The following is a 27,798-nucleotide window of genomic DNA, read 5'->3' as shown; positions in this document are numbered from 1 at the left end:
CTACGCGGGCGCGAAATGGTTTTAAATTTTAAGATGGGGGGCGACAGACAAGTAACAAAAAAATAAAACATCGTATTAAATAGTAAACACAAAAACAGTTCCACGTCAAATTATAACACAATTCAAATAATATTACAATACTTGATATTAATACATAAGATATATACACACTTCAATAATTAATACAATTACTTCTCCTCTATACCAGCACCTTCATCAGAACCATCAACATCATCCAAATACTTTTCAAAAGTAGAATTATTATTATTTACACTTTGACGTGAAAGAACTCGACCAATACTTGACATTCTGGAACCAGATTTATGACTAGTCCTTGGTTTTCGATGTACTTCATGATCAACTGTGGAACTGTCTCGTTCTCGTCCATGTTGCTGTAAATCATCCAACGTCATATATTTGGAATAATTTGATATCTGTTTCAACGGTTCACTGGTTTTTGTCTTTTTCTTTGCTTTGAACTTGTTACCTAATATCTTACCACTATGCTGTAAAATGACCTTGATTACATCTTTCTTCAACCGATCTGTAAGTTCCTTAGCAGACCAGATTTTATTAACATATCTCAAAGTTGGGATATTTATAACCAAACGATGAACATCAAGTAAATGCAATGTACTAGGTGCTGAAAAACTTATAATCATTTGGAAATTAGCAATTTCAATATCAATCAACGATTTGAATTTCAAAGATCGAGCTATTATAACTTCCATTTCATCATCATTTTCTTCATGTTGTTGCTCTCTTTTCTTTTGCAAGGGGAGATGTAATTGTGGTCGGTTTAATTTAATGCCACTACCAAACGATATCTCATCTGAACTTAAAGCCGAGCTATTTGAACTTCTAACACCAGAATTCAAAGATAATGACTGTTGTGGAGAACTAGTTGCTGAATCGGATGACGATTTTGGCAGTCTATTGCTTCTCTTTGACATAAGTCTCTTTAGTGGGTTTTTGCTGGACAAGACCGAATCGTTACTTGACACCTCAATATCACTAGTACTATCAGACATGCTGTTTTGTTGATTGTTAACATATATGTCATCAAACTCATCACCATCTTGCTCATCGGTATCCTCGGTATTTGCTTCTTTAGGGAACAAGTAGCTTTCAAGTTTTTTAGCGGTAGCATATTCCAACTCCAACTGCAATCGTTGGGTCTCTAACTTGGCATTTTTGATTATAGGAATCCCACCAACAGCATTTAACACTGTCCAAGACATGGAGATTATGGGCTTTTCATTATGGCAACTGTCCAATTTCTTCTTCTCCTCGTTAATATCAGGACCCAATAATTGAGGATATTTGGCTCCTTCTTGCAAATTGAAACCTTGTACCATGCCAATCTCAAGAATGTTAACAGTAGACCCATCTCCAGCTTCATGCTTAATAAACCTAGTGCTAGCCAAGGCAAAATCAATAAATGGTTCCCTGTCATCGTCAAGCATATGCCAAATCACTTGATCAGCCAATATTTGAAGGCATTTACTAGTTAACTGTGATGTTGCTTTAATTCTGGTTTGCAATGCATTCATAATAAGAATCAATTCCAATTTCAGTCTTTCCATTTCCAATTCAAGAACATGCAAATATTTCTTTTGTTCCTCGTTTAAATCAGCACCTTTTTGATCAAAACTGAATAATAACTCTCGGTAATCTCGTATACCTTGTTGTAAGTTATGCACACGGACATCTAATCCTTCAAAATCAGATGCATCCGCCAAGTCCATTAACCGTTGCAAACGACCATTATAATTACTCTCTTTGTCATCGTTTGAAAGAAGTAACCCTGTTATGACATAATAAATACTCGAATATTGTGCAGAAGTTGCGTTAATGACATATTTGGAAAGGTAAACAACAAGTTCATTTCCTTGCTCCAATTTCTCTGAGCTAATAAACAACTGATTTGGGGACTTTTGTATTATGGCTATAGTATTTTTTTCAGAAACCAAATACTCGTGTGCCCATGAACCATCATAACATACTTCACATTCAAACCACGGTGGCCAGTTGTATTTATCGGACATGTATCCATTTTTGGCAAATTTCAGCTTGGCATTACTAACCACTTCATCTCTTTGTAAAACAAATAATTGCTCTTCTCTAAACAACACACCAGTTCTTCTTTCTATTCTAGCTGTCATCTCATTATTCTCCGACAAAATATTCACTCTATCTTTCATGTTAATATCAACTATCCGAAGCTCGAGATCTTTCGAACTAATCAAGACACAAGAATCTGGTGCTTTTCTGCTAATCATTTGGATCTGTGGGTGTATCAATTTAACGAGGTATTTATACTCAGGTTCTTCTCTTTCAGAATCTTTGACTTCATCTAGATCATCTTCAAAACTATCCACGATATTGTCGGCTTGTTTAAAAGACTTTTGAAACACCTTTTCTCTTGGCTGCAAGGTGGGTTCCCCTTCTTTTGCGTTTTCTTGCATAACTTTCTCAACTAAATCAACCGCATATTTGGTCATGTAGTAAATATGACTTTTCCTCTCGGCTATTCGTTTCATGTAACTGATAAAATATTTAGAAATATTGTCGTCCCATTTCAAAGTCAAGTTATGTAAGATGAATCGGTTGTGAAATTCGGCAATCGAAACAAATGCAGCTGCCTGCAGCATTTGATCCTGTGTTACGTGACTTGAATATGCAGATAACCCAGTGCTCGATCTCAGCAATGAACTTGAACCATCATCATCATCAGCAACATTATTTGCAGAAGACAGCGGCAAACCACCAAATTCATCATCACTGAATCCGTTATAGGCAGCACGAACAACTTCAACTTTTTCTTTCAACGTTGAAATCTCTTGCTCTGTCATTCGAATATCATGCTGGAACTCAGGACCATTTTGAATTTTAAATCGACGTAACATTTCCTCATTATGAGCTAACTCATCCTCCAAATTCTGAAGACGGTCTAGTAAAATTCGACTTTGTACTATAGCAGGTTTATCCAAATTCATAATACAATCATGAATTTTCTCACTACCAAATGGGAATGGGCCATCCTTTTGCAATGTAAATTCCCTATAATAACTGAACTTTGGTGTCGCGAAAAATGGCAATATCTTTGTTTTAGGGTATGGGGACAATGGTTCCCTAACTTCTAACTCAATGAAATCTTTTGGATCATACCACGAAAAATCACCATCACTTATCTCCACATTTTCAAGCCATCTCAGATATGATGAGCCACGATAATCCAGAGATTGTGAACCATCAGTTGATGAATCCAGTGAATCAGCATTCAAATACGTCATCAATTTACCAGTTACAGAAGTATCATTGAATAACGCATAAATAACTCTTGCGTCGGCATTTTCAATATTCACTTCAGCTTGATTCATTTTCAAATGTCTGATTTTTGTTTTGCGATTTAATTTCTTGTTTTCATGAGTGACATATTCTCTTCTTTGATGCAAGTCTATTTCACATACGTCAAATCTTCCTTTCAAACCAGTAAATGCAACTCTGCTATTTTTCTTTGGTACATCACTCGTCGAATGTCTGTACAAATGGGAAATCGTCACCGGGTTGAAGATTAATTGATACTTCATTGTAAACATGTGTGTTCCAAATTTTATCTTAGGTTTCTTGACCTGATCCATTTCAAATAATTTTCCTCTTTTGATAGGAGGTGGCGAGTAATGCAACAAAGTATCCCACCAGTAAAAAAAGTGATGGAATGACAAAGGAGTGAAATAAGCAGTATTAGCTGTCTCTCCAGTTTTTGCTCGGGATATCACAGAAAGTGACATATGAACATAGTCCGAACGATAACCCTCGTAAGAATCCGGATGGAATTCATTAGCTGGATTAGTGATCATAACTTCATAGTGTGGTTTGAAAGTTGACACTCTCAACTCTTCATCAGAGAATTTTTGAGTTGGATATTTGTTTCTTTCAAAAAGCATACCTAACACCCAACGTACTCGTTCTGAAGACGACAATTTGATAACATATTTATTAAACTTTTTCGATTCCAATTCAATATCAGGAACAGGGTCATCGAAATCATCGTAAAATAAACTCCACACATTCTTCTCTTCAATGGAGTAATTGGGAATGGCAAATATAAAATCATCACTTTCAAGTACCACCAAATCTTTACTATTAATAGTACCATCAATAACTAATTTGACGTTATTTTTCCAACAAAATACAAAGCCAGCATTCTTGCCAATAAGCTCGTGTGGGTTTCTCCCACTTTTCATATGAAGACACAATTCGTTGGCAATATTGAATTGATACCTACCATGAACAATAAGTGGAATTTTATCCCACCATCCAATGGGGCTGTCATCAATAGCAGGTTTGGTAAAATTTTCAAACGCCATTGCCATTGCCGAAAAAGCAGGCTGATAAGACTTACACCAACTAATGGTACAGGATCTATCGGTATTTAAATCACAATTGAAATCAGCTGCTACTTTAACAGGCGTTAATGTTCTCGGTATATTTACTGAGTAAAAATTATCGGTTCTACCATCATCAGGAACTGCAGGGGAAAATGGAACATATATATATCTCAATTCTTCCTTTCTACTAAACAATTTTTCATGAATGACCAAGTTGGTTTTAATATGGATCGTTGGTGATGATGGTGTGTTACTTCGTGGGAATGAAGCTACTGGTAGTGGATAATCTTTCAAAATCATATAAAACTTCCTGGCTTTGAGTTCAACATACATTGGACACAAAATGGAATAAGTCAACTTTGGTTGATGTTTAGCATAGTCATATAAAAATTTGTCAACATCTCCTAGCTTAAATTTATCCAATGTTAAGTCAACATCTCTAAATATAGCTCCAGTTAAAGGCTTGCCATGATCATACTCTACAATGTCATACTTTTCCTTCATAACTTCATTAATATCATGGGAACCCCAAATGTTTTCACCTCTTTCTTTCCATTTACGGCATTTGGTTTCTTCAAAAACTCTATATTTTCTGCACCACGACTTGCTGAAATTCTCAAATAACCTTTCTTTTGCTTCAGCAATTCTTTCCTCGGCTTCTTCTATAGTATATTTTGCATCTGCTGGTTCTATTTCATTCACTGGAGCTACTCCATTAACACTTGTCTTTGTTGGTTTCTTTCTATTCAAGAGTTTATTTTTTATCAATCCTGCCCCACTGGTAAATGAACATTCTGAGGATCCACTTCTAGGAGGACTGTCTGGTCTAGTAATGGAATCGCCAGCAACGTTTGGTGTCATCGTACTTGTAGTAGTCTTGGAAGCAATAGGCGCAGGGCTGGATATGGGTGCAGCAATATTTGACAATTCAATTTGATCTTCAATATTGCTTTCGGCTCCATCTAGTATCTCTTGAGATTTTTTCTCAAATGCTTTCCATTTCCTAATACGTTCCTTTTGTTCGATTTTTCCTAGCTCAAATATCAATGCTAATTTATTTTCAAAAGGATCCGCACGTAGTTCCATTCCCAATACTGCAGTTTTGATATTGACATGAGGGAAAACAATTGCATTTTTTTGTGATGGATAGATGGTTTCGAATTCGTCAATTCCCCAATTAAAATATCTAAAATTCTGCAGCAATTGCTTTATTGCTTTGAAAAATGTTATGAAATTGTCAATAACAGTGTAAAATAAAAATCTGTTGGGGACACTAATTCTGATTGATCTGGTGGATATGCCAAAATATGCATCGTGTATCGACTTGGTGAAATCAATACTAAACTTAGGTTCTTTAATGATTAACAATCTGGCCCAGAATTTAGTGCTTGGATCAACAACGTATAATCGACAGTTTACTATATCTGCTGACTTCAAAACCAATGCATTCTTCAAGCGTGCTCTGTCGATTTCTATCATAACATCCACTTTCCGGGGTAATCGGATTACTAAAGCCACAGAATCAAGGTGAACATCAAGCTTCAACTTCTTTCTTGGTCCACGAATAATTTTAATTTGGTTCTTGGTGCAACTGCTTTCTACAGTAGGCTTGAATCTTTCCAACATTGTCTTTGCATAGAAACAACACCAGACAAGAAACATGTCCACTCGACCATCAACCTCTGGTATTGACAAAGTTAATCTGTCTGGATCCTTTTCATCCAGTTTTCCTGCATTGGATACAAGGATGTCCCGTACAGTTAAGACTGTTTTTATTTTCTTAGTATTAGACTCATCAAGCTCTAAAGGAGAGGCATCATTTAAGGGTATAGACTCCGCTGAGTTAATACTGGATAAATCACTTATTTCAGATTCACTGACTTGTACTTCAGTGACCTTATCAAAATCCTCAATGTACTCGGAGGCGTATTCACTCAATGTGAAGGCTTTTAAAAGGGCAACACTGGTTTCAAAATGCTTTCTTGCGAGTTTGTACGTGACAGAAAAATCAAAAACCTTGAAAGATATACCTCTTCTAAAGTCTTTTAAATCAATTTCTTTTCCTAATTTTTCATCATATAGCTTGTGACTTGGCAAACCCTCCTTACATACCATATCCATTACAATGCTAGAAATGTCAATTTTCACTGACGATATAAAGGATGGAAGAACTTCAAATAATTTTATAAACTCAGGATTGGCTGGTGTATCTGCTACAGGAGCTCCAGATTTATTGTCCATTTGCTCACTCCATGGACATACATTATTAACGTCCATCTTTTTCCATTCTTCAAATTTCTTGTTGAAATAAATTCGTTGACGATTTTTAAACAGACGTACAATGTGAAAGATAAGATCGTTAGCAGAGAGCAATTCGAGACTCTTGCTTGAAAGTTTGATTGACACGTTTTGTTGTAACATATTGTAGGTGGCTAAAAGATTGACTTTAGTAAAATGAAACTTATTACCCTGGCCCTCACATTTCACATTTTTCATCTTAAACAAAGTGTTCAAAGTGAACTTGTTTGATCCTTTATTGATATTTCTAGTAAATACTTTCAAAATCAACTCCAGGAGAGCCACAGTGATAATTGAATTGGATTTAGATAAGCGGTTAAACTTCCCAACTTCAGTTTTACCAAACTCTGGTAAATGAAGGTTAAGTTTTGTGTCCACCACAACAAGTTTACTAAAAACAGCCTTGAGCATTTTGGAGGCAATAGACATCTTGGTGAAAAATTCTTCCTTCTTTTGAACTCCAGTAGCTTTTCTCATAGTATTCATTCTCCTTTTCATCATTTTATCACGTAGTATATCCAAAACAATATCTTGTTGATCATAATAAATGTCAAACACTGGATTTGACATGGTCAAATTGAAATCAAAATTGATTGTTTCTGATGGATTCTTTTCATGGCGGAGTAATGATTGAGCTACCGTTAAGAATTGGATAGGACAAAGCTCATAAAAGAATGTTGCCGATGGTAATTCAAAACATTTGGTATCGATGTGGTAGAATTTGAATGATGTGAGATACCACATAAATTTAAGATTAGTCACGCCATTGTCTTTTTCGAGTTTTTCAAGTGTTAGCACAAAATTGGATAAATTAGTTCTCATTGATTTATGAGATAATGTCAAATCCTCTAATCTGATTTCGGTAGTTGAATAAACTGACATGAACTCTTTAATGAAATTCTTATACTTGGCAACATCAATTACTTTAGTGTTGGTCAAGTCGTCCTCAACATTACCAGCATCTTTCTTGGATTGAGACTTGACAAATAGATCTAATGGTACGTTCAATCTCCCAATAGACAATGAAGTTTTAAAATCTGACAAATAGATCGATACAGCATTGGATCTTGTTGTTCCACACGAAGTAACGGTTTGGCAGTTTACGTAGAACTCGATATTTCTAAACAAGTTTATCTTATTCAGTCGATCGATTTTGTCTTGGATGAGACCATTAAATAAAATCACTGTCACTCGCGTACTGTTGTCTTTATCCACATTGACATTGAATCTGGTGTAGTCAAGAAATATAGAATGATCTTGAAGAATCTTTTGGTGAGTTATGGCACAACGAAACACATGGATATTAATTCTATTGGCCACTCTTGTCTTTAATAAATATTCATAAAGTGAATTTGGTACTTTAAAATGTAATTTCTCAGAAAGGGAAATATTTTCAATGGCATTTTTGATCTTCAATTTCAGTGCCGATGATCCCGGTCCTGCTGTTTCTTTTATAGTTACTTGAACATCAACAATTTCTAGATTGACAAGTTTAAATCCTGAATCCTTGTTTGATTCAAATAAATTAAATCGTAAAGAAATTTTGCTGATATATATGGTTGATTTTCTGGTATTGATGGTAATACCTCTTAAAGAGAAAAACCCCACATATTTAATTGATACATTGGGTATCAAATTTATCAAAAAAAGCACAATTAGGTATATTGTGATACTGATTGTTAAGATCCAATAAATATTAAACATTGTATTTCTAACTTTGAATTTGCCGTTATATATCAATTGTTATAGGAAAATGTTACAAATATGTGGAAATGTGACAAAGTAAAAATAAATAAATGAATAAATAAATAAATGAATAAAACTAATAATCCAACCCAATAAAAATCACAATTCAAACAGAAGAATATATTGATTGATTATAGGTTTTGATAGATAATAACATCAATAACTTTAAGTTGTAATTATAAAAAAAATAAAAAAGAAAGGGAGTTTGGATTGCTTTTTCTATGAAAATATTTTCTAACAAACTCTCTTCACAGAGATATAGAAGGTGTTGTAAATAATAATACTAATATTTTTTTTGTGTTACTACTACTAACTACAACTTTAGTAATGTGTGTATAAATGAACAAATTTTTTCTACTATTTTTTTTCTTTTTAGTTCTTTAATATCCGGGTTAGAGATTCTCTATTGTTGTTTCTTTATTGTTTGTCGGGAAGAAGAAGATGAAGAAGAAGAAGAATTCTTTAGAGATAGAGGGTTGCGGGAATAACATCGGAATTTGTTTTTATCTCGGCCGCACAGTATCGGAATTAATTGCTTGAATGGCAAATTTCCGGAAAAACCGTCACCATACCGCTAATTGTTCTTAATATATGAGTATATTCATTATTTATTTATACCCTTTTCTTCAGACTGAAATGTTAATGTAGGTCATCTGTTCTGCCTAAATCAACTTCGTGTATAACGGGATACACATGGCCAAGCCGTTTCCAGCTAGGCTCAGATTGTCTGTTCATCACGTGATGTTATGGGCGAACAATATCAGCATAAGCCCTGGAAGACCAAATAATAGACTGGTATTGAATTGTGTATATACATGAAGAATGTATAATCAGGTATATAAAGATATCATTGGAGATTTCTTATCCTTTTTTGAATTCGAAAATCACTGAAAATTTGTATTCCTCGTAATATTTGTTGAAAATTAGTGTGAAATACGTGATAATAATCAGCAGACGTACATACAAATTAATGAACAATCAATTTTCTGCACTTTCTACTATTCACAGAGCCATACTATGGATTCTCTTAATTGAATCTTCTGATAGGTGTCTCAACAAACCAGTGCTTGTTTTGTTTGGTTCAAAAGACTATTCTTTGAAGTTTAAGTAGGCTGCTGTTGAAAAAAATAATCCACTTGACCCAATACTTGAGATTAATCAAACACAAAAAAAAATCTATGTACAGGGGATCTTTGAATCAAATTAATAATTTCCATTTGAGGGATATTAAGCTTTCAAGGAGTTGACAGTATTATTATAGACTCTCTAAATATAGTACAACACACAAAAAATATGAATACAAATCTATTCTCTTGCCACAATCGTTAAAGTCCCAGGAAAAATATGAAACAGGAAAAGAAATTTAAAATAGAAAAATATAATTAGAAACATATGATTCTATTGAAATCCAATTACGGTAAGAATTACAAATAGAGGAGAAGGAATATTGTTGTGTAGTAGTTTTAGGGAATACTCTATAGATTCAATTGTTACTCAACTGGGATATAAGTTTTTTTCTTTTTCTTTTTTTTACTAGCTTCCCTCAAGTAGACCTTGTTTACTATTGTTAACTTTTTTTTTTCTTTCTTTCTTACCAAAGCCTTCTTAAAGGGTTCTTGAACAAAGCACCCAAATTTTATTTATAAGTCCAAAACCATGTAACCATAAATATTATTTATTCAAATACCAAGATCTCTTCCAAGCCTTTTGGTTATTTGACCCTGATCTTTTAAAATAATTCTTCTCATTCAAAAATTATCATTGTTGTTGCAACAAACCCAATCCCAAACCCAATCCCAAAGCTGAAGAAATGAAAAATAAAAAATTTGTTGTAATTTTTTTTCCGTTTTGGGAAAGTCAAAATTTCCCTACCAATTTGGGAAACTTACGCAAAGTACTAAATGTTTTTAAAGTACATGAAATTTTTGCAATCAATTATCTCTCTTCAATAGTTGGACCTGTAATGTTCTCCAATATTTCTTAACGATTAACAATCTCCATACACAAAAGTATATTATTAATTAACAAATTACCTAACTTGGTTATATAATTTGACTTTGAGGTGGGGGAGAAGGCAGTCCCTCAAGCTCATTGGCACGTTTGTTTCATAACTTTTTACAATTCTTGGGATTCTTCTTCTTCTTCTTCTTCTTTTTCAATCAAATATAAATATAATTCAGATCCTGCCCCCTTTGTCAATTTCAAATAATCTTTTTTTCCCTTTTTTTTTATTTTTCTTCTTTATCATAACCAACAAACTCCCAACCCCTTTGTTTTCCCTTAATATCTATTAACCATTCGCTATGAAGTTAGATTTCGCCACTGCCACCTTAGTTTTAGCTGCTATCTCATCCGTCGCTGCTGCTCCAGCTGCTGACGCTCAAGTTAAAGTCACTCAATTGACTGTTAGAGAATCAAATCTTGTCAACAGTGCCTTAGCAAACTTACAACACTACAATGCTAAGAGAGATCTTATGTCCCAAGAAGAAATCATTAAAAGAGAAAATCAAATTGTCACTGATGTCTTGACTGCCATTAAAAACACCAATTTGTCTCCAGGTATTATTAAATATCTCATTACTGATCCAACATTGTCCAAAATTTCCGTAGATGTCATTGTTGGTGCTATTAAGAATGGTACCATTAACTTGACTACCTTGTTGAAATCATTGAATGATTCTGGTTTAGCCGTTGATCTTATTAAGGATTTGATTAACGATTGTGCATTCTACGCTTACATTTATAAAGCCATTTTAGATAAACTTACCAGTTTGCCAAACCTCATTGGTAATGCTTTAGGTCTTAATGCCAACACAGTGTCCAGTAAAATGGCTTCTGCCAAGAGAGAAATTATGGTTGAAAGTGCTCCAGAACCAATTTACGCTAGAGATGGTCAAGATGTTCTTACTTCTTTAATGGAATCATTGAAATCTTCTGGTTTAGCCAATCAAGTTGTCGAAGCTTTGGTTATTGATGATCAATTTTACAAATGGGGTGGTGACTTGATTAAAGAATTGATTGATGAAAAAGCCATCACTCTTGGTCAACTTATTGATGCCTTGGCTGATTCTGGTTTGATTCCATCCCTTTTCCAAGCTTTCTTAAACTTTGGCACTTTGAAATCTGTCATTGTTACTGCTTTGGCTGCTGCATTTGGTAAATGTCAAAATGCTACTCCAACTTCATCTTTGAAGACTACTCCAACTGGTACTGCTACCGTTTCAATCCCAACAGCTACTGGTACAAGTGGTCCAGTTACCTGTAAAAAGAAGAAGAGAAGAAACTACTAAGCTGACTATATTAATTAAAAATTCATAACTTTTTTCCGTTTTTAAGAGGATGTGAGTTCAGTTAATTATTGGTTTTATTTTACTTTTACTTTTACTTTTCATTTTTTTTTATTTTTCATCGTTGGTTCTATCATTTTCAAATTGATTCTATTTTATTATTATTATTATTATTATTGTTTCGGTAAAAGACAAGGGGAAGTAATTAAATTGATTACCCCTTTTTTTTGATTAAAGGAAGAGGGAAAACTGGTTTATTTTTTATTCTTATGACAAATTGATTTGGTTTATGGTCAATTCTCATACTCATTATTTTTCATTTTATTATTACAATATCAACCATTTATTCGGATATATATATACACTAATTTATTTCTTTACTTAACAAGTTACTGCTGGACAGATTGTTTTTAACATCATGATGCTACCATATTGTTGGAAATAAATTTGATTTAATTCATCATCTTGTTTAAATTATAATTAGTTGTTGGTTTATTATCTTTTTCCCCGAATAAGTTATATTTCATGGTGATTCACAGGCTAGACATTAGAAAGAATATCGACCAGTTTTTTCCCTCCTTAATACTTTAATCATTATTTGTTTGAAAACCCTTCCCCCCCCCCTTTTTTTACTTTTTTATTTTCTTCACATTTTAGTTTATTATAGTTTTATATCATTTATACTTTTAGTAGAATAAAAAACAACCTATCTGTTAAATATACTATTTTGCTTATTTTTCCGTAAATAACATATACGAAATTGGTTGGATTTATAGTGTTTGTTGATGGGCTTCTGTTAGTTTCGTAATATGATTAAACCGATTTCAAGTATCAGTCACGTGATAAAATTTGGAGAAAAAAGCTCTCACTTCGCTAAAAAATGTCAAAAAAAATTATCACCAAAGTGTAAACAAAGCACTAATCAATATACGCGTAAACAACTTACAATCATCAACAATATGCCTGGGTAAGTAGCAACACTATAAACAAGAGATTTTTGTTACTTGTTTGAATATATTCCTAATACTAACATCTTTCCTAATTTAGTGAGACAATTACATTACAAGTGGGTCAATGTGGTAATCAAGTAGGATTACAATACTGGCAACAATTGGCAACAGAGCACGGCATACAATCTGATGGATCATCAACACCCTATCCTAAGGACATCAATGATTTACAACTACAAGAACTTAACAATTCCGGGTCATCACCTCAACTGTATCCACAACAAACCAAACCCAATGGGAAATATCGTAATGATCATCCAGAACTTTTTTTCACTCTTTCAGATTCTAATACATATACCCCAAGATCTATTTTGATAGATATGGAACCATCAGTCATTGCAAAAAGTACATCTGCTTTACCCATGTTTAATCCTCGTAATGTTCATTTGAGTAATCAGGGGAATGGTGCTGCAAATAATTGGATAAATGGATATAAATATGGTACAGAGGAAGAAGAAACTTTACTTAATTTAATTGATCGAGAAGTCGATAAATGTGATAATTTATCAAATTTCCAATTATTTCATAGTGTTGCCGGGGGCACAGGGTCTGGAGTGGGGTCAAAAATGTTAGAAGTGATAAGTGATAGATATGGTCATAAGAAATTATTAAATACATTTTCAATATTCCCATCAAATGAAGATACATCAGATGTTGTTGTACAACCTTATAATACTATTTTAACATTGAAACGATTAATTGACTATAGTGATGCAACTTTTGTCTTCCATAATGATTCATTGAATAGAATTGAAAATATATTATTTAACAACAATAGCAATATCCAACATGACGATAATGACTTGTTTTTAGGAGCAAATAAATTGATTGCCTTAGTTTCTGCATCGGTGTCAAACCCTTTAAGATTTCCTGGGTATATGTATAGTTCAATGGAATCGATTGTTTCAAATTTAATACCGACCCCAGATTTGAAATTCTTGACAAGTTCAATAGCTCCGTTCAGTACTCAAAAACACAACTATTTGAACGAATACGATATGTTATTGGAATTGTCGAATGATCGATATAAAACTAATCGTGTTGGCGGTGATACTTCCTACATTAGTATGTTAAATTATCTTATTGGATACAATTTAGATCAACGTGAGATCCGTAAGGGGATATTGAAATCACAACAAAGAATCTCATTTGTGCCCTGGGTAGCTCGATCCGTATTAGTTGTTCATGGGAAAAAATCTCCGTATTTGAAGAATACTAATTTGGAAGGAATTCAAGTAACAAACAATACTTCAATGATAGATGTTTTCACGAAAATTCTAAAACAATTTGATTTATTAATTAAAAGAAAAGCTTATCTTAATAGATATTATAGTAGTGTGGAAGAAGAAAATGAAGTAATGGAGATGTTTAATGAATCTCGTGAAAGTGTCAAATCGATAATAGATGAATACAAAGCTTGTAAAGAGATAACCTATTTAGATGATGATGATGAGGATGATCTAGAAGATGGTGGTGGTAATGGTAATGGTTATAACAATATAGATGATGCAGATATGGGTATATAACAAACAAAAAAGAAACAATTGTAATATCTTATTGTGAAAAAAAAAAAAAAAAGATGTAAGAGAAGGTTAAATGTATATAGAATAAAAAGATAATGTCCGAGTTGAGGAATAACTTTTGTGGTTGTGGAGTCAAAACATTTTTCCGTTGTGGATTAATATTGCGCATAAATTAACGATAAACCATAAAGCGTAAAGCATAAACAAACTGATAATAAAACTATGTGGCGTCTCCGATACGAAAACTTATATCATTAGTAATCAACAATGGGAACTATAAATAGTTTCGTCTATTTAAAATATCGGTTTTCTCTTTTTTTTCTCAATTATATCGTCATTTTCTTCTTCTTCTTCTTCTTTTTTCACACTTTTCACTTTACTTAGGAAACTTTGTTACACCAAGGATATGTCTGATCCTACTCATTTAATTTCTAAGCGAGCTGCTGGAAGAACTTCGGTACATTTTACAAATGCTCCATCTGATAAGCCTCCGGCAAATTTCAAGCCTCATGAAAAACCGTTGGCATTGTCTTATGGTATGCCGAATCACGGGTTTTTCCCAATTGATTCCATAGATGTCAATTTAGTTGATTACCCATTCCAAAAAATTACCACACCTTCTACTACTTCGTCTACTGCAGAAGAAGAACCTCCTTCTTCTTCTTTGAATGGTTCCGAGAACGGTCATCAAACCAAAACTCCGCCTTCCAGTATACACACACCACAGTCAACTGTTCATATCAGCAGACATACTACTGATCCAAAATTAATTGATTTGGCTAGAGGATTACAATATGCTGCTGTTGAAGGTCATGCACCATTATTACAATTTGCAAGAGATTTCATCATTCGTACACATAAACCAAATTATGACGATTGGAATGTTTTCATTACTACTGGTGCCAGTGATGGATTAAATAAAGCTGCTGATGTATTTTTAGATGATGGTGATGTTATCTTAGTTGAGGAATTTACATTTAGTCCATTTTTAAGATTTCTGGATAATGCTGGTGCTAAAGCTGTTCCAGTGAAAATCAATTTTGATAATGATTCTGATGGAATTGATTTGACTCAATTTGTTGATTTATTGGAGAATTGGGAGAAACATTATCCAAACTTACCTAAACCAAAGGCATTATATACTATTGCCACAGGACAAAATCCAACTGGATTTACTCAATCTTTAGAATTTAGAAAGAAAATTTATGATTTGGCTGTCAAATATGATTTTGCCATTATTGAAGATGATCCTTATGGTTATTTGACATTACCAAAATATGAAAAACCTAATATAGGTGGTAGTGGTAGTGGCAATAATGAATTGAAAAACGATCTTGAAATTGACGATTATTTGAAAAATCATTTGACTCCATCTTACCTTGAATTGGACACTACTGGTAGAGTTCTTAGAGTTGAGACCTTTTCCAAATTATTTGCTCCAGGTTTGAGATTAGGATTTATTGTTGGTCATAAAGAAGTCATTGACGCAGTTAAGAATTATAGTGACGTTGTTAATCGAGGTGCTCTGGGTTTAACACAAACTATTGTTAATAATGTTATTCAAGAAAACTTTAAAGGTGTTGATGGATGGCTAGAATGGATTTTAAAAATGAGATTGAATTATTCTTACAGAAAAGATTTGTTATTATATTCAATTTTTGAATCACAAGCTTATAAAAAAGGTTATGTTGATGTTATTGACCCTAAAGCTGGTATGTTTGTTACTTTTAAAATTAATTTGCCAAAAGATGTTGATGTTTTACAAAAAATGAAATTATTATTATGGAAATTGATTTCTTATGGAATTTTGGTTGTTCCAGGATATAATATGACGGTTGATTTAGAGTTTAGTAAAGATAGAAGCAATTTCTTTAGATTATGTTATGCTCTTGCTAATAATGATGAAGAAATTCTTGAAAGTGGTAAAAGATTGACTGATGCAGTTTATGAATTCTTTAGTAATGGGTTAGAGTTTTAAAAAGCTAGCCTAAGGGGGTTCCCATCCGATACAAAAAAATAATTAGATTTAAATATTTGAATAGATGTATGATAAACAAAAGGATATGAAATGCTAAATGGCAATCCCTGCAAAGCTTATCTAACTTCTACTTAATTGAACTCAGATAACAGCTATTCAGGATTTATGAATGGTAGTATATAGATTGTTTTGATACCATTGATAAGGATATTAGAACAGTAAGAATTGTGTGTGCGTGTGGATCAACCAAACAGAAAAGAAAAAGGAGAAGAACGAAAAAAATTGAGTGAGTGAGAAACAGAGAGAGAGAGAGATTTTAATTTAAAGTTTTTTTTTTTTTGGATTTGGTTCTGGTTTCATTATCAACCAACAGTTTATTGACGTTAACACCTATCACTTACCACAACCAAACTAATCTATACCTATTAATCAATCCCCTCTCCTCCAATGTCATTCAATTTCTCCAATTTTACAAAAGATTTAAAATCTTTTGGTGATAAAATCTCTACTGAATTCAATAAGGAGGTTGTTCCATTAGCTCAAAGAACTTCAAGATTAGTTCAAGAAAAAATGGGGAACATCAAACAAGATGATATCAGTCAATTACCATCTGAATACATAGAATTAGCAAATAAATGTAACAATATTGAACAATTATACAAGAATGTTTTGAAAATCACTACTAATTATGAAAATGAAAGTTATGATTATCCAACCAATGTTCAAGAAAGTTTTACAGAATTTGGTAAGAACATCACTACTAGAGTTTCCAATGTAGCCAAAGCTACTACTACTGCTGAAGCTCAAGCAGCATTGATCAATCCTAATACTGGTGAATTCAAAGCACCTAAGACTTTATATCATGCATTAAGTAGAGCCACTGATGCATCAATTTTGACTAGTGATAAATCTCAAGATCCATTAATTAAAGGATTAGATTTATATTCTTCAAATTTAAACAAAATTGCCAATGCGAGATTAGGTCAAGATCAATTGATTAAATCTAAATTCAATAAACCTTTATTGACAACATTACGTTCATTAATTAGTCAATCAAATAATATTCAAAAAAAAGTTGAAGATAAAAGAATTGATTATGATTTAACTAGAAGTAATTTGGCCAGTTGTACAAATCCTCAAAAGGAACCAAAATTAAGAGTTGATATGGAAAATGCTGAAGATGAATTTGCCAATACTGTGGAAGATGCAATTAATATTATGCAAAATGTTTTAGAAAATGCTAAACCTTTGGAAGAATTCTTGGAATTAATTAAAGCTCAATTGGCTTATCATAAATTGGCTACTGAATTATTGGATGGTATGGTTAAAGATTTTGAAGAATTAATTGATGAACAACATAAATTGAGTGGTAGTGCTACTAGTGGCAGAGAATCCGGTGATTTTGACATTTAAGGCAAACCCAACCCAACCCAATCAAACTCAACCTAATAAATTAAGATATATTCTTTTCAATCTTCGTTTATGGTTCGAAAACAAGAAAAATAAGGGATTTTTTGGTATTTGTTTTTCGTGTTTCTTTTAACTTTATTATTTTATAGTTGTATTTATGCTTGTTAGCATGTTGATTATTATTAGTATTTAATGTTTTGTCTATAATTTACATAATAATTTTGTCTATCTACAGTAGTTTTAATGCTTCCAAACGTGTATCCACAGCCAGGGAATCGCCAATTGCTGAACCACCTTCTAATAATTTAGCATGAATGGATTTTAATGCTCTAATGGTATCTTTTTCATTAATAACAGCAGAAATATTGATTTCATTAGCTCCTTGAGATATCATTTCAATATTGATTTTTTCATCAGCTAGCACTTTAAACATATTACCAGCAATACCAATGAAATTCACCATTTGTTTACCTACTAAAGAAACAATGGTCATTTTCTTAGTAACATCAACAGTACCCATTTTACGTAAATCAACTAATGCATGTTTCAATTGTGATTCTTGATCCAGTTGTATCAGTAATGCCATTGATACATGAACTTCTGAAGTTGAGATTAAATCAACCACAAGTTTATATTTATCCAATGTAGTGAAAACATGAGCTAAAAATCCATGTGATAATGTTTTTTTGTTGGAATGGATATTTATAACCACAATGTCTTGTTTAGCAGTGATGGCAGTGGCTGAACGTTTTCTTTGTAATAAACTACTCATGGCCAATTGTTCAAATGCAGCTGGAGGATGAGGTGGAGTGGCTTCACCTCTTCTACCAATATTATCAGGGTATATAATTGTTCCCTTACCAGTTGGGTTTTCCACATTTTTTATTCTGATAGGAATTTTGGCTCTAATGACTTGTTCCATAGTAAATGGGTGAATGACTTCAGAACCATAATATGTCAATTCAGCAGCTTCTTCTGGGGTAACACTATCTAATAATCTTGCATTAGGGACTTTACGAGGATCAGCAGTGAAAATACCATCAACTTCTTTCCAAATTTGTAATTCATCGGCTTGTAAGGCAACAGCAGCTAAAGCAGCACATAAATCGGTATAACCTCTACCAACACCATTTAATAGTCCACCAGGTACAACACCAAAATAACCAGTTAAAACTGGAATAACATCTTCTTCTCCTTCTCTTTCTTTATCACATTGTAAAACCCTTTTACCAATTTCTTGGGATAAGAATTGATAAAATGAATCATCAAACCCTTTTTGGAAATCATAACTTAAAGGAATGACATCTTGTAAATTTATATATACAGCATTCAATCCATGGTCTTTCATCAAGGCAGTCATGAACAAACAAGACAATTTTTCTCCAACGGCCATAATTGAATCCAATGAACGAGGACTAATTTCACCAATGATTTGACATGCATGTAATAATTCTCTAACGTGTTCAATTTCTTGTTTAGTATCTTTAATCAACTCTTGTTTAATTTCTTCCAGTTGAATACGTTCTGCATTGGTAACATGATCTTCTTCAATGGCATTTAAAAGTGGTTGATAATCCTTATCGTTTTCTGCCAAATCAGCACTGCGTAATAATCTACTAGTGGTACCTTCACTTTTCGTTTGTGAAGATCTAGCAGAACATACAACAGCAACACGATTGGTTTGAGAATATACTTTGACAATGTTATCAACGATATTCTCGGGGAATTTACCTACTGAAGTACCACCAAATTTTTGGACAATCCAACCACCAGTGGCACCAGAAGCAGAATTTGTCGGTGAGGCGAGTTTAAGGTCTAAAACTGAATTATAGGATCTTGGAACGTTAGTTGGGGATTGTGACATTGATAAATAATTTTATGAAAGATTAGTTGTAGGAATGTAAAAAGTATAATTATAAAAAAATAAATTCTAGTTATAAATATGGATATATATATATATCTCGATCTAAGGAACCACGAGGGTGAAAGTAGTAGTAGTAATAATAGTTACAGGAGTTGTTCTCGAGGACAACTGAAAGGGATGGACAACTAGATAATTGTTGAATATTCTATAATAAAAAAAAGGAAAAAGAAGTAAAGGAATTTAAAATAAGAAAAAAAAATGTTTAAATTGTGATCTCAACTTCTTATTGATTATTAAATTGAAAAATTAAAATTAAAATTAAAGAAGAAGAAAATGAGTCAACAGCAGCAACAGCAGCAGGAGGTGCAACGGAAAAAAAGAAAGAAAAAAAAGCTTAAGATTCTTAACACAACTCCGTTACAGGAGAATATTTCAATCTTATATTATATAGCAATTCCTCATAGTAACTGGAAAAAATAAAGAGAATCCAATTTGTGCCAATACCTCCATATGTTACTGGGAAGTTCAAAGGTACAACTATGGAAATACAAATTGAAGTTGGTATTACCAACTAGTTTGTACTAAATCTAAATTATTGATTATACTTGTGGGAAGAGTATCATTGTTGAACAATTCTTCCCCTTCCAGACAAGAATCAGTAATCATATGTGCACCCTGTTGCAGATCCCTCTGAAATGATCCAATGTTTATCCATAACTATTTATTCTCTATTTTGATATGGTATAGTATGGGAATACGTTGTTATATACTCTTTTTACTCTTTTCTTGGATATGGATTTCAAGTTTGATGAAGTTCCTTTTATCCTGACTTGTTGTATTTCCTACCATGTCTAAATAGTTATATAATGGTCCATTGTGTACCTCCTTCTTCCATTCACTTGATGTTTTGCACTCCAAAAAGGACTAACCCGAGTGTTACTGAATGTAAATTAACCTGTCTCTAGCTGGGTATATTGGAAAAAGTCCAGTTCCCAAACACAGCAAAACAGCTGAGTTGGCTTTGGAAACAATGTGGACCTTGCTCCTTTTACCAACCCTGACTTTGGCTTAGGATTCTCACTGGCAGTGACAATTCAACCAGTTTTGGGACCAAATTGAAAGCTGGCCTGCCATAAACTCTGGYTGGTTAGCCAGAAGTTGTATTGGCCTCAAAGCTGGGCTAGGCACTAGGACCAATCATGTTGCCAGTGGTGAACCTGGGCACAGCCATTACAATTGACTGCTACCCAACACCCTTGAGCCTCTTGTAGAGTGGGCCAGAGTACTAGCCCCGGCTACCGGTTTTGTTACCTGRATAGCCATACTGTGGGCTTTGGCTTTAGACCCTGCTCTGGGATTGGCCATTTCCCTTGAGCTTAGGGACGTCAGCCATTGACCCTGGCCCTGACCCTGGCTCTGGCTCTGGCTCTGGCTCTGGCCCAAGCTTGATCTCAGCCCCAGCCCTTGTTCCCGCCAGCCCAGATTTTCTGGCCAAGGGTGGCAGTAGACCAGTCCCCAGGATGTAAGTTGGTACTAGAGAATGGTACAAGCGTTGGCAACCGGCACAACCGTATCCCAGGATCGGATAAACCGTCCCAGCGGTGGCTCTCGTACCCCCACTTTGCACCTAGCACCCTGCTTAGGAGAGATGCGCTGCACTATGAGAAGAGTTTCGAATCCGTGGATCTCCAACTACATCTTCCTCGGACCTACTCCTTCCTCCCAATAGCACCATCCATAACATCGTATCTCCTATCCCCCAGAATATCCTCTCCTACACCAAGTATACAAGTAATATATACCATTTTAGAACAGCAAATAAGGTTGTACAATCAGCTTTTGAAAACCAATATGATACAGCAGCAACTTGATTATTACTTTTTTATTTCTTTTTGATCGTTTTTGATCTTTTTTCTATTTTTAATATCTTGTATTGTATTTGTTTATAATTTGTTTTATATTGTTTTGTCTTTTTTAAATTTCTTTTGCATTTTTGCATATTCTTTATTTTGTTTTGCGTTTTTGCATCTTTTTTATTTGTTTTCATTTGACAGTTTGATAATATAACTTCTTTTATAAATTATTAAATAATACTTCAGAAAAACATTGATTATTTGTTGAATCTTTAAATTGTGATAGCAGCAGCATAGGACTTTAATTCGTAAGATGGTTTCTATTTGATATTAATTGGACAGCTTTATATGTAATTGGATACTAGTTTGGTTAATTCGTTTTCATTTGTTTAACACCTTCTTCGTAATGTGGATTTATGACAACAGTGACATCAATTTCTAAATCTACTTCTGGAGTCTTATAATATAACAAATCTATTATGCATTTTCTTTTTCTATTTTTTCATTTAATTATATTTTTTCATTCTTGATTGTATTTTTTTTGCATAATGTGCTCCAACAAGTATTCAAACAATAGGTTCCAGGCAAGTTAAGAGAATCAGTTTATGGAATTGGTTTTCAAAATCAACATGAGGAGACTTATCTGATATACCATTAGTTATACTATGCGTTTTTTTATTTGTATTTTTTCATTTTATTTTATTTTTTATATTTGTGTTTGTGTTTTTTAACTGCATATTGTGCTCCAATATAAAATTCAAGTGACAATGGAAAGAGCCTTGGTTATTCATCTACTTTCTGAATGGACATTGATTTGGAAAACCGCTTTAGGAGTCTTATAATTTATAACAACAACTTTATTATGAGTCTTTTTTTATTTTTTTATAATTTTTATTTTCATTTTTTGATTATTTATTTGGTTTCTTTTCCTCATAATGATGCTCCAATAATATTCCAAACAATAGTAGTGAGTAGCGCCTAGGTTATCCATTCTGTTACCCGATGATGATGATTTTGTTAACCGCTTGAGGAGACTAATCTTATATAACAATAAATATTTTATGCGTCTTTTTTTGTATTTTTTAATCTATTATTTATGTTTTTATATTTTTGATTTGTTTTTTTAATCGCATAATGATGCTCCAACAAGCTTCCATAGGAGAGATGAGATTCCTGGTTCCTTAATGAATGAAATGGATTTTGAAAGTTGATTGTGAATTAGAAAAAGAAGAAAAAAAAAGTGGTATAAAGTTGCAAAAAAAATTTGGGCGCCAACAAGAGTTTAAATAGTTTTGTAAATTTTGTCACAAATATAAAGAATTATTGAGTGGAACTAACTGAAGTTGGTTGCAAAACTTGTCTGTGTAACTTCACAAATAAATTTAAGCGCCGTATTTTAACTAAGGTAAAACACAATTAACAAGCCTATTTGTATTCATTACAACAGTAATAGAAGCAGATTATAATGTTCTTCTTATTTAAAAGGCACATAAAGCAAAATGAATAGATCCCATAGTATTTAAAGTCAATAGTAGTAGTGGTGAGGAATAAGACAAATGTTTAGTAATTGAGTTACATTAGAGCAACGTCGGCTAAGTAGAAATAATCCCGCCTTGTACATTCTTGACCAGCTGTTGAACCAACCTGGTTCCAAGAATAATAATTATGGTTGGTGGTGCATACATTATTAATAAAGCGTCAATGAATTTCATATCACCCACATATATGAGATGCACATATCAGGCAAGCGTAAATACACATATTTTTTTAGTATGGAATAGCTAAGTAGTAAGGATAACACAATTTAGCTTGAATAGGCTATAGGTGCCTGTAACCATTTCAAGCAACCAAACATCGTTAGAGGAAACTGTAGTGGCAAAACAGAAAATGAATAATTACCTCTTGTTATACAATAATGCCAAATTTACCACAAACAAAAGACATGCTTATTATTGTCTGTACATATTTTCAAATGCTTGTGGTGGTAATGTAATACTCTTGAGATTGCTATTGTGTCTCACACCTATTATTTGACAACTGGAATACTCAATAATGTTTGTTTAGCAAAAACATAATGATTTTATTGTATAGTGTCTTCTGTATGCAACAGTCCCTCCTATGATATACTCGACAACACGGCCAAAGTAGAAGTCAACAATCCATTTCCTGTAAGATCTTCACTTTCAGCATTCCCCAAAAATTGAGATGTCTCTCTATCCCCACTTCCAATTCCCTGTTCAGTAATAAAAACTTTTCGAAAAGAAACAAGTAGAAGGTCATCTATTCTAGTAACTGTGCTTCCATTAGGACCTCTCATAGATAACTCATTCAAGTGAAGTTGCAATGGTTGAAATATACTTAGCAAATAAAACCTAACATAAGCATTATAATATTTCCATGCGTTCAATATCAAAGCTTGTAAAGATACTTCCGATGAATCGGCAGTTTGCAAGTTATGACTCAATAAGGCCATCAATTTTTCAAACAAATTCGATAACTGACGGTAATCAAAATCCTCTACCTTTTCACGACCCAAGCTTGATACACTGGATCTTGTCTTCAGTCTAAAACTTTTATCGTGGTTGTGCTGGTGTAAACAAAAACTCTCCTTTACGAAATTTGCAATTTCTTCAACACTAGCACCCAATATTGGACGCATCCTACCCTTTTGACCAGAGTCGGATATTGAAAAAGATGGGGTAAATAGTGGTTTCAAGTAATGATAAAGGTTGGAATATATCTTACTATCTTTGTCATGATCTAATTCACTTTCGTATATGCCCAACCCTACTTCGGTTTGGTGGTACTTGTTTAGCTTATTCTGAATAAACAGATCTGCTGGCACAAGCATTTTCTTATGAATATCCAAAAAGGAACTGTTTATATGATCCAAATTGGTTTCTCCATCTTCAATTGAAATATTTGGGTTGGTGAAATTATATATCTGAGCTAGTTCAGGATTGCTGATTATTGAATTCGAGCTATTTGAGGAAAGACATAAAGTTGTCTTGGATGCTTTTGAGAAGTCATCAAACTTACCCGACAAAGGTGTCGTGCCAGTCGCAACCTGGTTGGTGTCTCGTTGAAGGTTGCTGCCATTATGATGGGATCGATGAAACAAACTATGAAATGTGGTACTCATGGGTGAGCTCATTGAGCTCTTTCTTGATTTATTCATCTCATTTAACAGATTACCAGTTATTACTTTCCGAAACGAAGAACTGTCTTCGCTTATTGTGCTACTAGTATCCAAAAACAAATCTGGTTTCCAACTGCTTTGATTCTTGGGAAACTTCAACTTTTTGGCAATTCTCAACTTATTGCCACTAACACTCTTGCTTGATTCAGATGGAGATGTAGATTCTCGAAGTGTCTTTGGTGAGCTATCATCATCGCTTGAAGAGGGATGAATTGAAATGTTAGATGATGACTTATTTCTAGTGAATAGCCTGGATAAAGCATTGCTAGTTTTAGTGGTTGAGTTAGTTAGGTTTGACGAAAACGAGGTGTTCGAATTTAGTTTTCTCAAGGTGTTGAAGTCGACATTAGCAATTTGTGAACTAGATGGAGCACCATGTATTTTTGTTGATGTTGAAGCATTCGATTGTTTGAATATCGATGAACTCGGAGACTCTTGATTAGGAACTTCAGACATTGAGCAAATTTCTTGAATAAAGTATCGTGGTGACTGCCAAGCCTTGCACTCACCTTGTAGATGGCTCAAATTGTGGAATTTTATCAAAGATTCACGTAAAGAAAAAGGGGATTAGTGGCGGTGCATCCTGAGAACGAAATCGTGTCAACAAAAAGTACACCTTTAGAATTGAATTCAACTTTTGACGACTCTTTTTTTCTTCTCGTTTCTCTATTTACCTAATATCCGTGAAACGAGTTATCGTGAATGATACAATACCACTAGCAGTCTTCATGGTCAACACAGGTATTAAGTGTGAATGAACAAGCTAATTTAGTACGAAATATTTTCTAGCTCAAAGCCATTCCAAGAATTTCTGGATTGTTTATATTTCTCTAACTCCCTCGTCAAAGTGATGACGCGACACCACTCTTGTTATTTAAGTTTATGGTGTCGTGTTTATGTACAACATTGCCTGCCTCGCTTGTACATTTTTCAACAATAGTAGTAGTTACGCCAGAATAAATTTTCGTGTTTTCTCAGGTGAGTTATTTATAGAATAAGCTACACAAAGGTGATTTGTATGTCGCGTTTCTCTTGATTATTAACCAATGGTGTTTTGCAAAATTGTATCTTACACGATCAATAGAGAATACACCAAAGACCTATCGAAGTCAGTATGAACTATCAGTCCTAATAAAACCTATCAAGAGTGAGTCCAGCAGTATCAAAAGCTGTTGGAGGCACTTAGCTGTGTAAAATAAGTGTAAATTCTGGCTTTCAAGTTGGATTGGTTGGTTTAATTGTTTGTTACTATTAATTTTGTGTCACATAATTTTTACTCTACATTTTATAGATTTTTGCAAAAATATTGAACTAAACTTTACTTTCATCTCTTTGCAATTACTAAATAATTCCAACTTTGAATCTAATTAGCCCCAAAAAATCCCTTAAAGCAATTTGTTTGATCAATTGGTTATCTCCAATGGGATAATTGACTATGAAACAACACTACCATCAATATTTTGAGTTTCCCAAGGCCCATTTTGATGGTCAACTATTGCTATCAAATACTAGTTCACGTGATATAGTCATTCAATTTGACTCTTAGTCACAAAATATTTACGAGTCATCTTTACTTTACTGGTAAGAACACTACTACTGTTGTACACTACCTATTGTCATCGCATGATAAATACGTGTACATTCCATTTCTATTTACGTGTTTGTTTATATTTTCTCTTTTTATGACATACGCCAAAATATTTCAACACCACCATCAGTTATCCCTTTTTTTGCTCATGACATTTCCTTTCCCAATAAATTAAACTAATAAAAGCAATAAAGTACTAGTGCTTCACCTTCATTCATTTTATAATAGTCAATACTGTTGAACCATGCCAGATAGCATGCGTGTAAATGATTCCCAAGGTAACTAACATATCCAGATATTCCAATCGTTTCCAAGTATAAAACATTAGCAATTACTTTCAAAAGGGATTAGAATAGTGTATTCTACGAAAAATTCCTGGTCAATTTTGAATTAACAACTACTTTCACATCCCTTGTATTTAGAGAGTTCCCATCATATTTTACTACAATTAAATCAACATAATGACAACCACTGAAACATTTCAGACCATATTCAGAGTTCATAGTTCAAAGTGATTTATATCTAAAAAGCTTTTAACTTGGTTTACTTCCATTTATATCTAAATAATAAAGTTCAAATAGTTAGAACATTTTTGTATTGGGATCAATGTCCAACTAATTCCCAGACTGGAAACTACTGATTACTTTCAATAACATACTGCTACTGACTCACTACTACCTAGAACATTCTCAGCATATGATACTGAGCACAATAAATTGAAGATGTTCCATATTTCAGTCTAATTACATATCATTATAGCTACCAGATGACAATTATTGTACATAGATCTGTTCAAACTCATTACAATTGAATCTAAAGCACATGATGGATATCAAAGAAGTATAAATAAACAACTTAATAGACAAACTAGCTTAATTTCTAAACATGTAAATTCTATGAGCACCACCTATAATTTCTATACGAAAACGGCCTTTTTTGTTGTAGCATCTCCAATCATTCGCCTACCTCAATCACCATCTGTGCGTATAATAAACATTTGTCTTGGCTTCAAAACGGTATTAGTTTGGTCTTTGTAACGCCTCTATTGGTCGAGCAGTAGTCAAAATAAAAATACGAGTGATTCTTAACTATGGCCAAAACGGCCTTTTTTGTCCCACGGTATGCAGTTGTATCTCTTTTCTAACAGTATCCCACGGCTTTGACACTCACATTTTGTGGTTCCAAATCGATACTAGCCTTGTCATTAACTCATTCAAATTCGATCTTCTGTCAACAATATACATAATTTTTCCGTCTTAACTATGGCCAAAACGGCCTTTTTTGTTCCACAGGATGCAGTTAAATCTCGTTTCTAACAGTTCTTGCAGGGATAGAACTCATAATCCAAAGGTATAAATCGGCACTAGTTTGATTTTTGTAGCGTTGAATTTGGTCGCGTAGTTGTGATCAGACATAGCTGCGGCTCCCTTAACTATGGCCAAAACGGCCTTTTTTGTTCCACAGATAACAGTTGTATTTCGTTTCTAACAGTTCTTGCAGGGATAGAACTCATAATCCAAAGGTATAAATCGGCACTAGTTTGATTTTTGTAGCGTTGAATTTGGTCGCGTAGTTGTGATCAGACATAGCTGCGGCTCCCTTAACTATGGCCAAAACGGCCTTTTTTGTTCCACAGATAACAGTTGTA

The 27,798-nt window shown here is 33.5% G+C and overlaps 7 protein-coding genes across 7 annotated transcripts, besides 3 other annotated features; 4 read left to right on the top strand and 3 right to left on the bottom strand. All coding sequences in view use genetic code 12, as the record gives it.

Annotated features, from left to right (window-relative positions):
* Positions 1–188: 188 nt before the first annotated feature.
* CAALFM_C405590WA (uncharacterized protein) lies at positions 189–8,396 on the bottom strand (the record flags this gene model as incomplete). The annotated part of the gene is made up of 1 exon (XM_711455.2): positions 189–8,396. The coding sequence occupies one exon, from the start codon at positions 8,394–8,396 to the stop codon at positions 189–191; it is 8,208 nt and encodes a 2,735-aa protein (XP_716548.2).
* A 2,345-nt stretch (positions 8,397–10,741) lies between these two features.
* CAALFM_C405580CA (uncharacterized protein) lies at positions 10,742–11,728 on the top strand (the record flags this gene model as incomplete). Its single annotated transcript, XM_711454.2, has 1 exon — positions 10,742–11,728. One exon carries the CDS (start codon positions 10,742–10,744, stop codon positions 11,726–11,728), a length of 987 nt encoding a protein of 328 aa, XP_716547.1.
* Positions 11,729–12,684: 956 nt separating this feature from the next.
* Positions 12,685–14,261, top strand: TUB4 (gamma-tubulin; the record flags this gene model as incomplete). The annotated part of the gene is made up of 2 exons (XM_019475389.1): positions 12,685–12,692; positions 12,773–14,261. 2 exons carry the CDS (start codon positions 12,685–12,687, stop codon positions 14,259–14,261), a joined length of 1,497 nt encoding a protein of 498 aa, XP_019330934.1.
* Positions 14,262–14,664: 403 nt separating this feature from the next.
* Positions 14,665–16,236, top strand: ARO9 (aromatic-amino-acid:2-oxoglutarate transaminase; the record flags this gene model as incomplete). Its single annotated transcript, XM_711452.2, has 1 exon — positions 14,665–16,236. The coding sequence occupies one exon, from the start codon at positions 14,665–14,667 to the stop codon at positions 16,234–16,236; it is 1,572 nt and encodes a 523-aa protein (XP_716545.2).
* Positions 16,237–16,683: 447 nt separating this feature from the next.
* On the top strand, positions 16,684–17,649 carry GVP36 (Gvp36p; the record flags this gene model as incomplete). The annotated part of the gene is made up of 1 exon (XM_711451.2): positions 16,684–17,649. One exon carries the CDS (start codon positions 16,684–16,686, stop codon positions 17,647–17,649), a length of 966 nt encoding a protein of 321 aa, XP_716544.1.
* A 226-nt stretch (positions 17,650–17,875) lies between these two features.
* On the bottom strand, positions 17,876–19,510 carry HOM3 (aspartate kinase; the record flags this gene model as incomplete). The annotated part of the gene is made up of 1 exon (XM_711450.2): positions 17,876–19,510. The coding sequence occupies one exon, from the start codon at positions 19,508–19,510 to the stop codon at positions 17,876–17,878; it is 1,635 nt and encodes a 544-aa protein (XP_716543.2).
* Positions 19,511–20,934: 1,424 nt separating this feature from the next.
* Positions 20,935–27,798: part of a repeat region ((MRS-4) Major Repeat Sequence (MRS) on Chromosome 4; MRS units are composed of variable numbers of RPS units flanked by HOK and RB2 sequences; found on most chromosomes; may serve as recombination hot spot) that runs on past the window's edge.
* Positions 20,944–27,072: a repeat region ((RB2-4) Repeat sequence of about 6 kb, part of the Major Repeat Sequence (MRS) on Chromosome 4; MRS units are found on most chromosomes; may serve as recombination hotspots).
* On the bottom strand, positions 23,480–25,018 carry FGR6-10 (Fgr6-10p; the record flags this gene model as incomplete). The annotated part of the gene is made up of 1 exon (XM_711449.2): positions 23,480–25,018. The coding sequence occupies one exon, from the start codon at positions 25,016–25,018 to the stop codon at positions 23,480–23,482; it is 1,539 nt and encodes a 512-aa protein (XP_716542.2).
* Positions 27,074–27,798: part of a repeat region ((RPS-4) Repeat sequence of about 2 kb on Chromosome 4, about 60 copies are found in tandem repeats on most chromosomes; RPS units flanked by conserved HOK and RB2 sequences form Major Repeat Sequence (MRS); may serve as recombination hot spot) that runs on past the window's edge.

This window comes from Candida albicans, chromosome 4 (assembly GCF_000182965.3).
Source record: "Candida albicans SC5314 chromosome 4, complete sequence".
Classification (NCBI taxonomy): domain Eukaryota; kingdom Fungi; phylum Ascomycota; class Pichiomycetes; order Serinales; family Debaryomycetaceae; genus Candida; species Candida albicans.
Note: the sequence above shows the minus strand (reverse complement) of the source record. Positions and strands in the feature narration are given on the sequence as shown.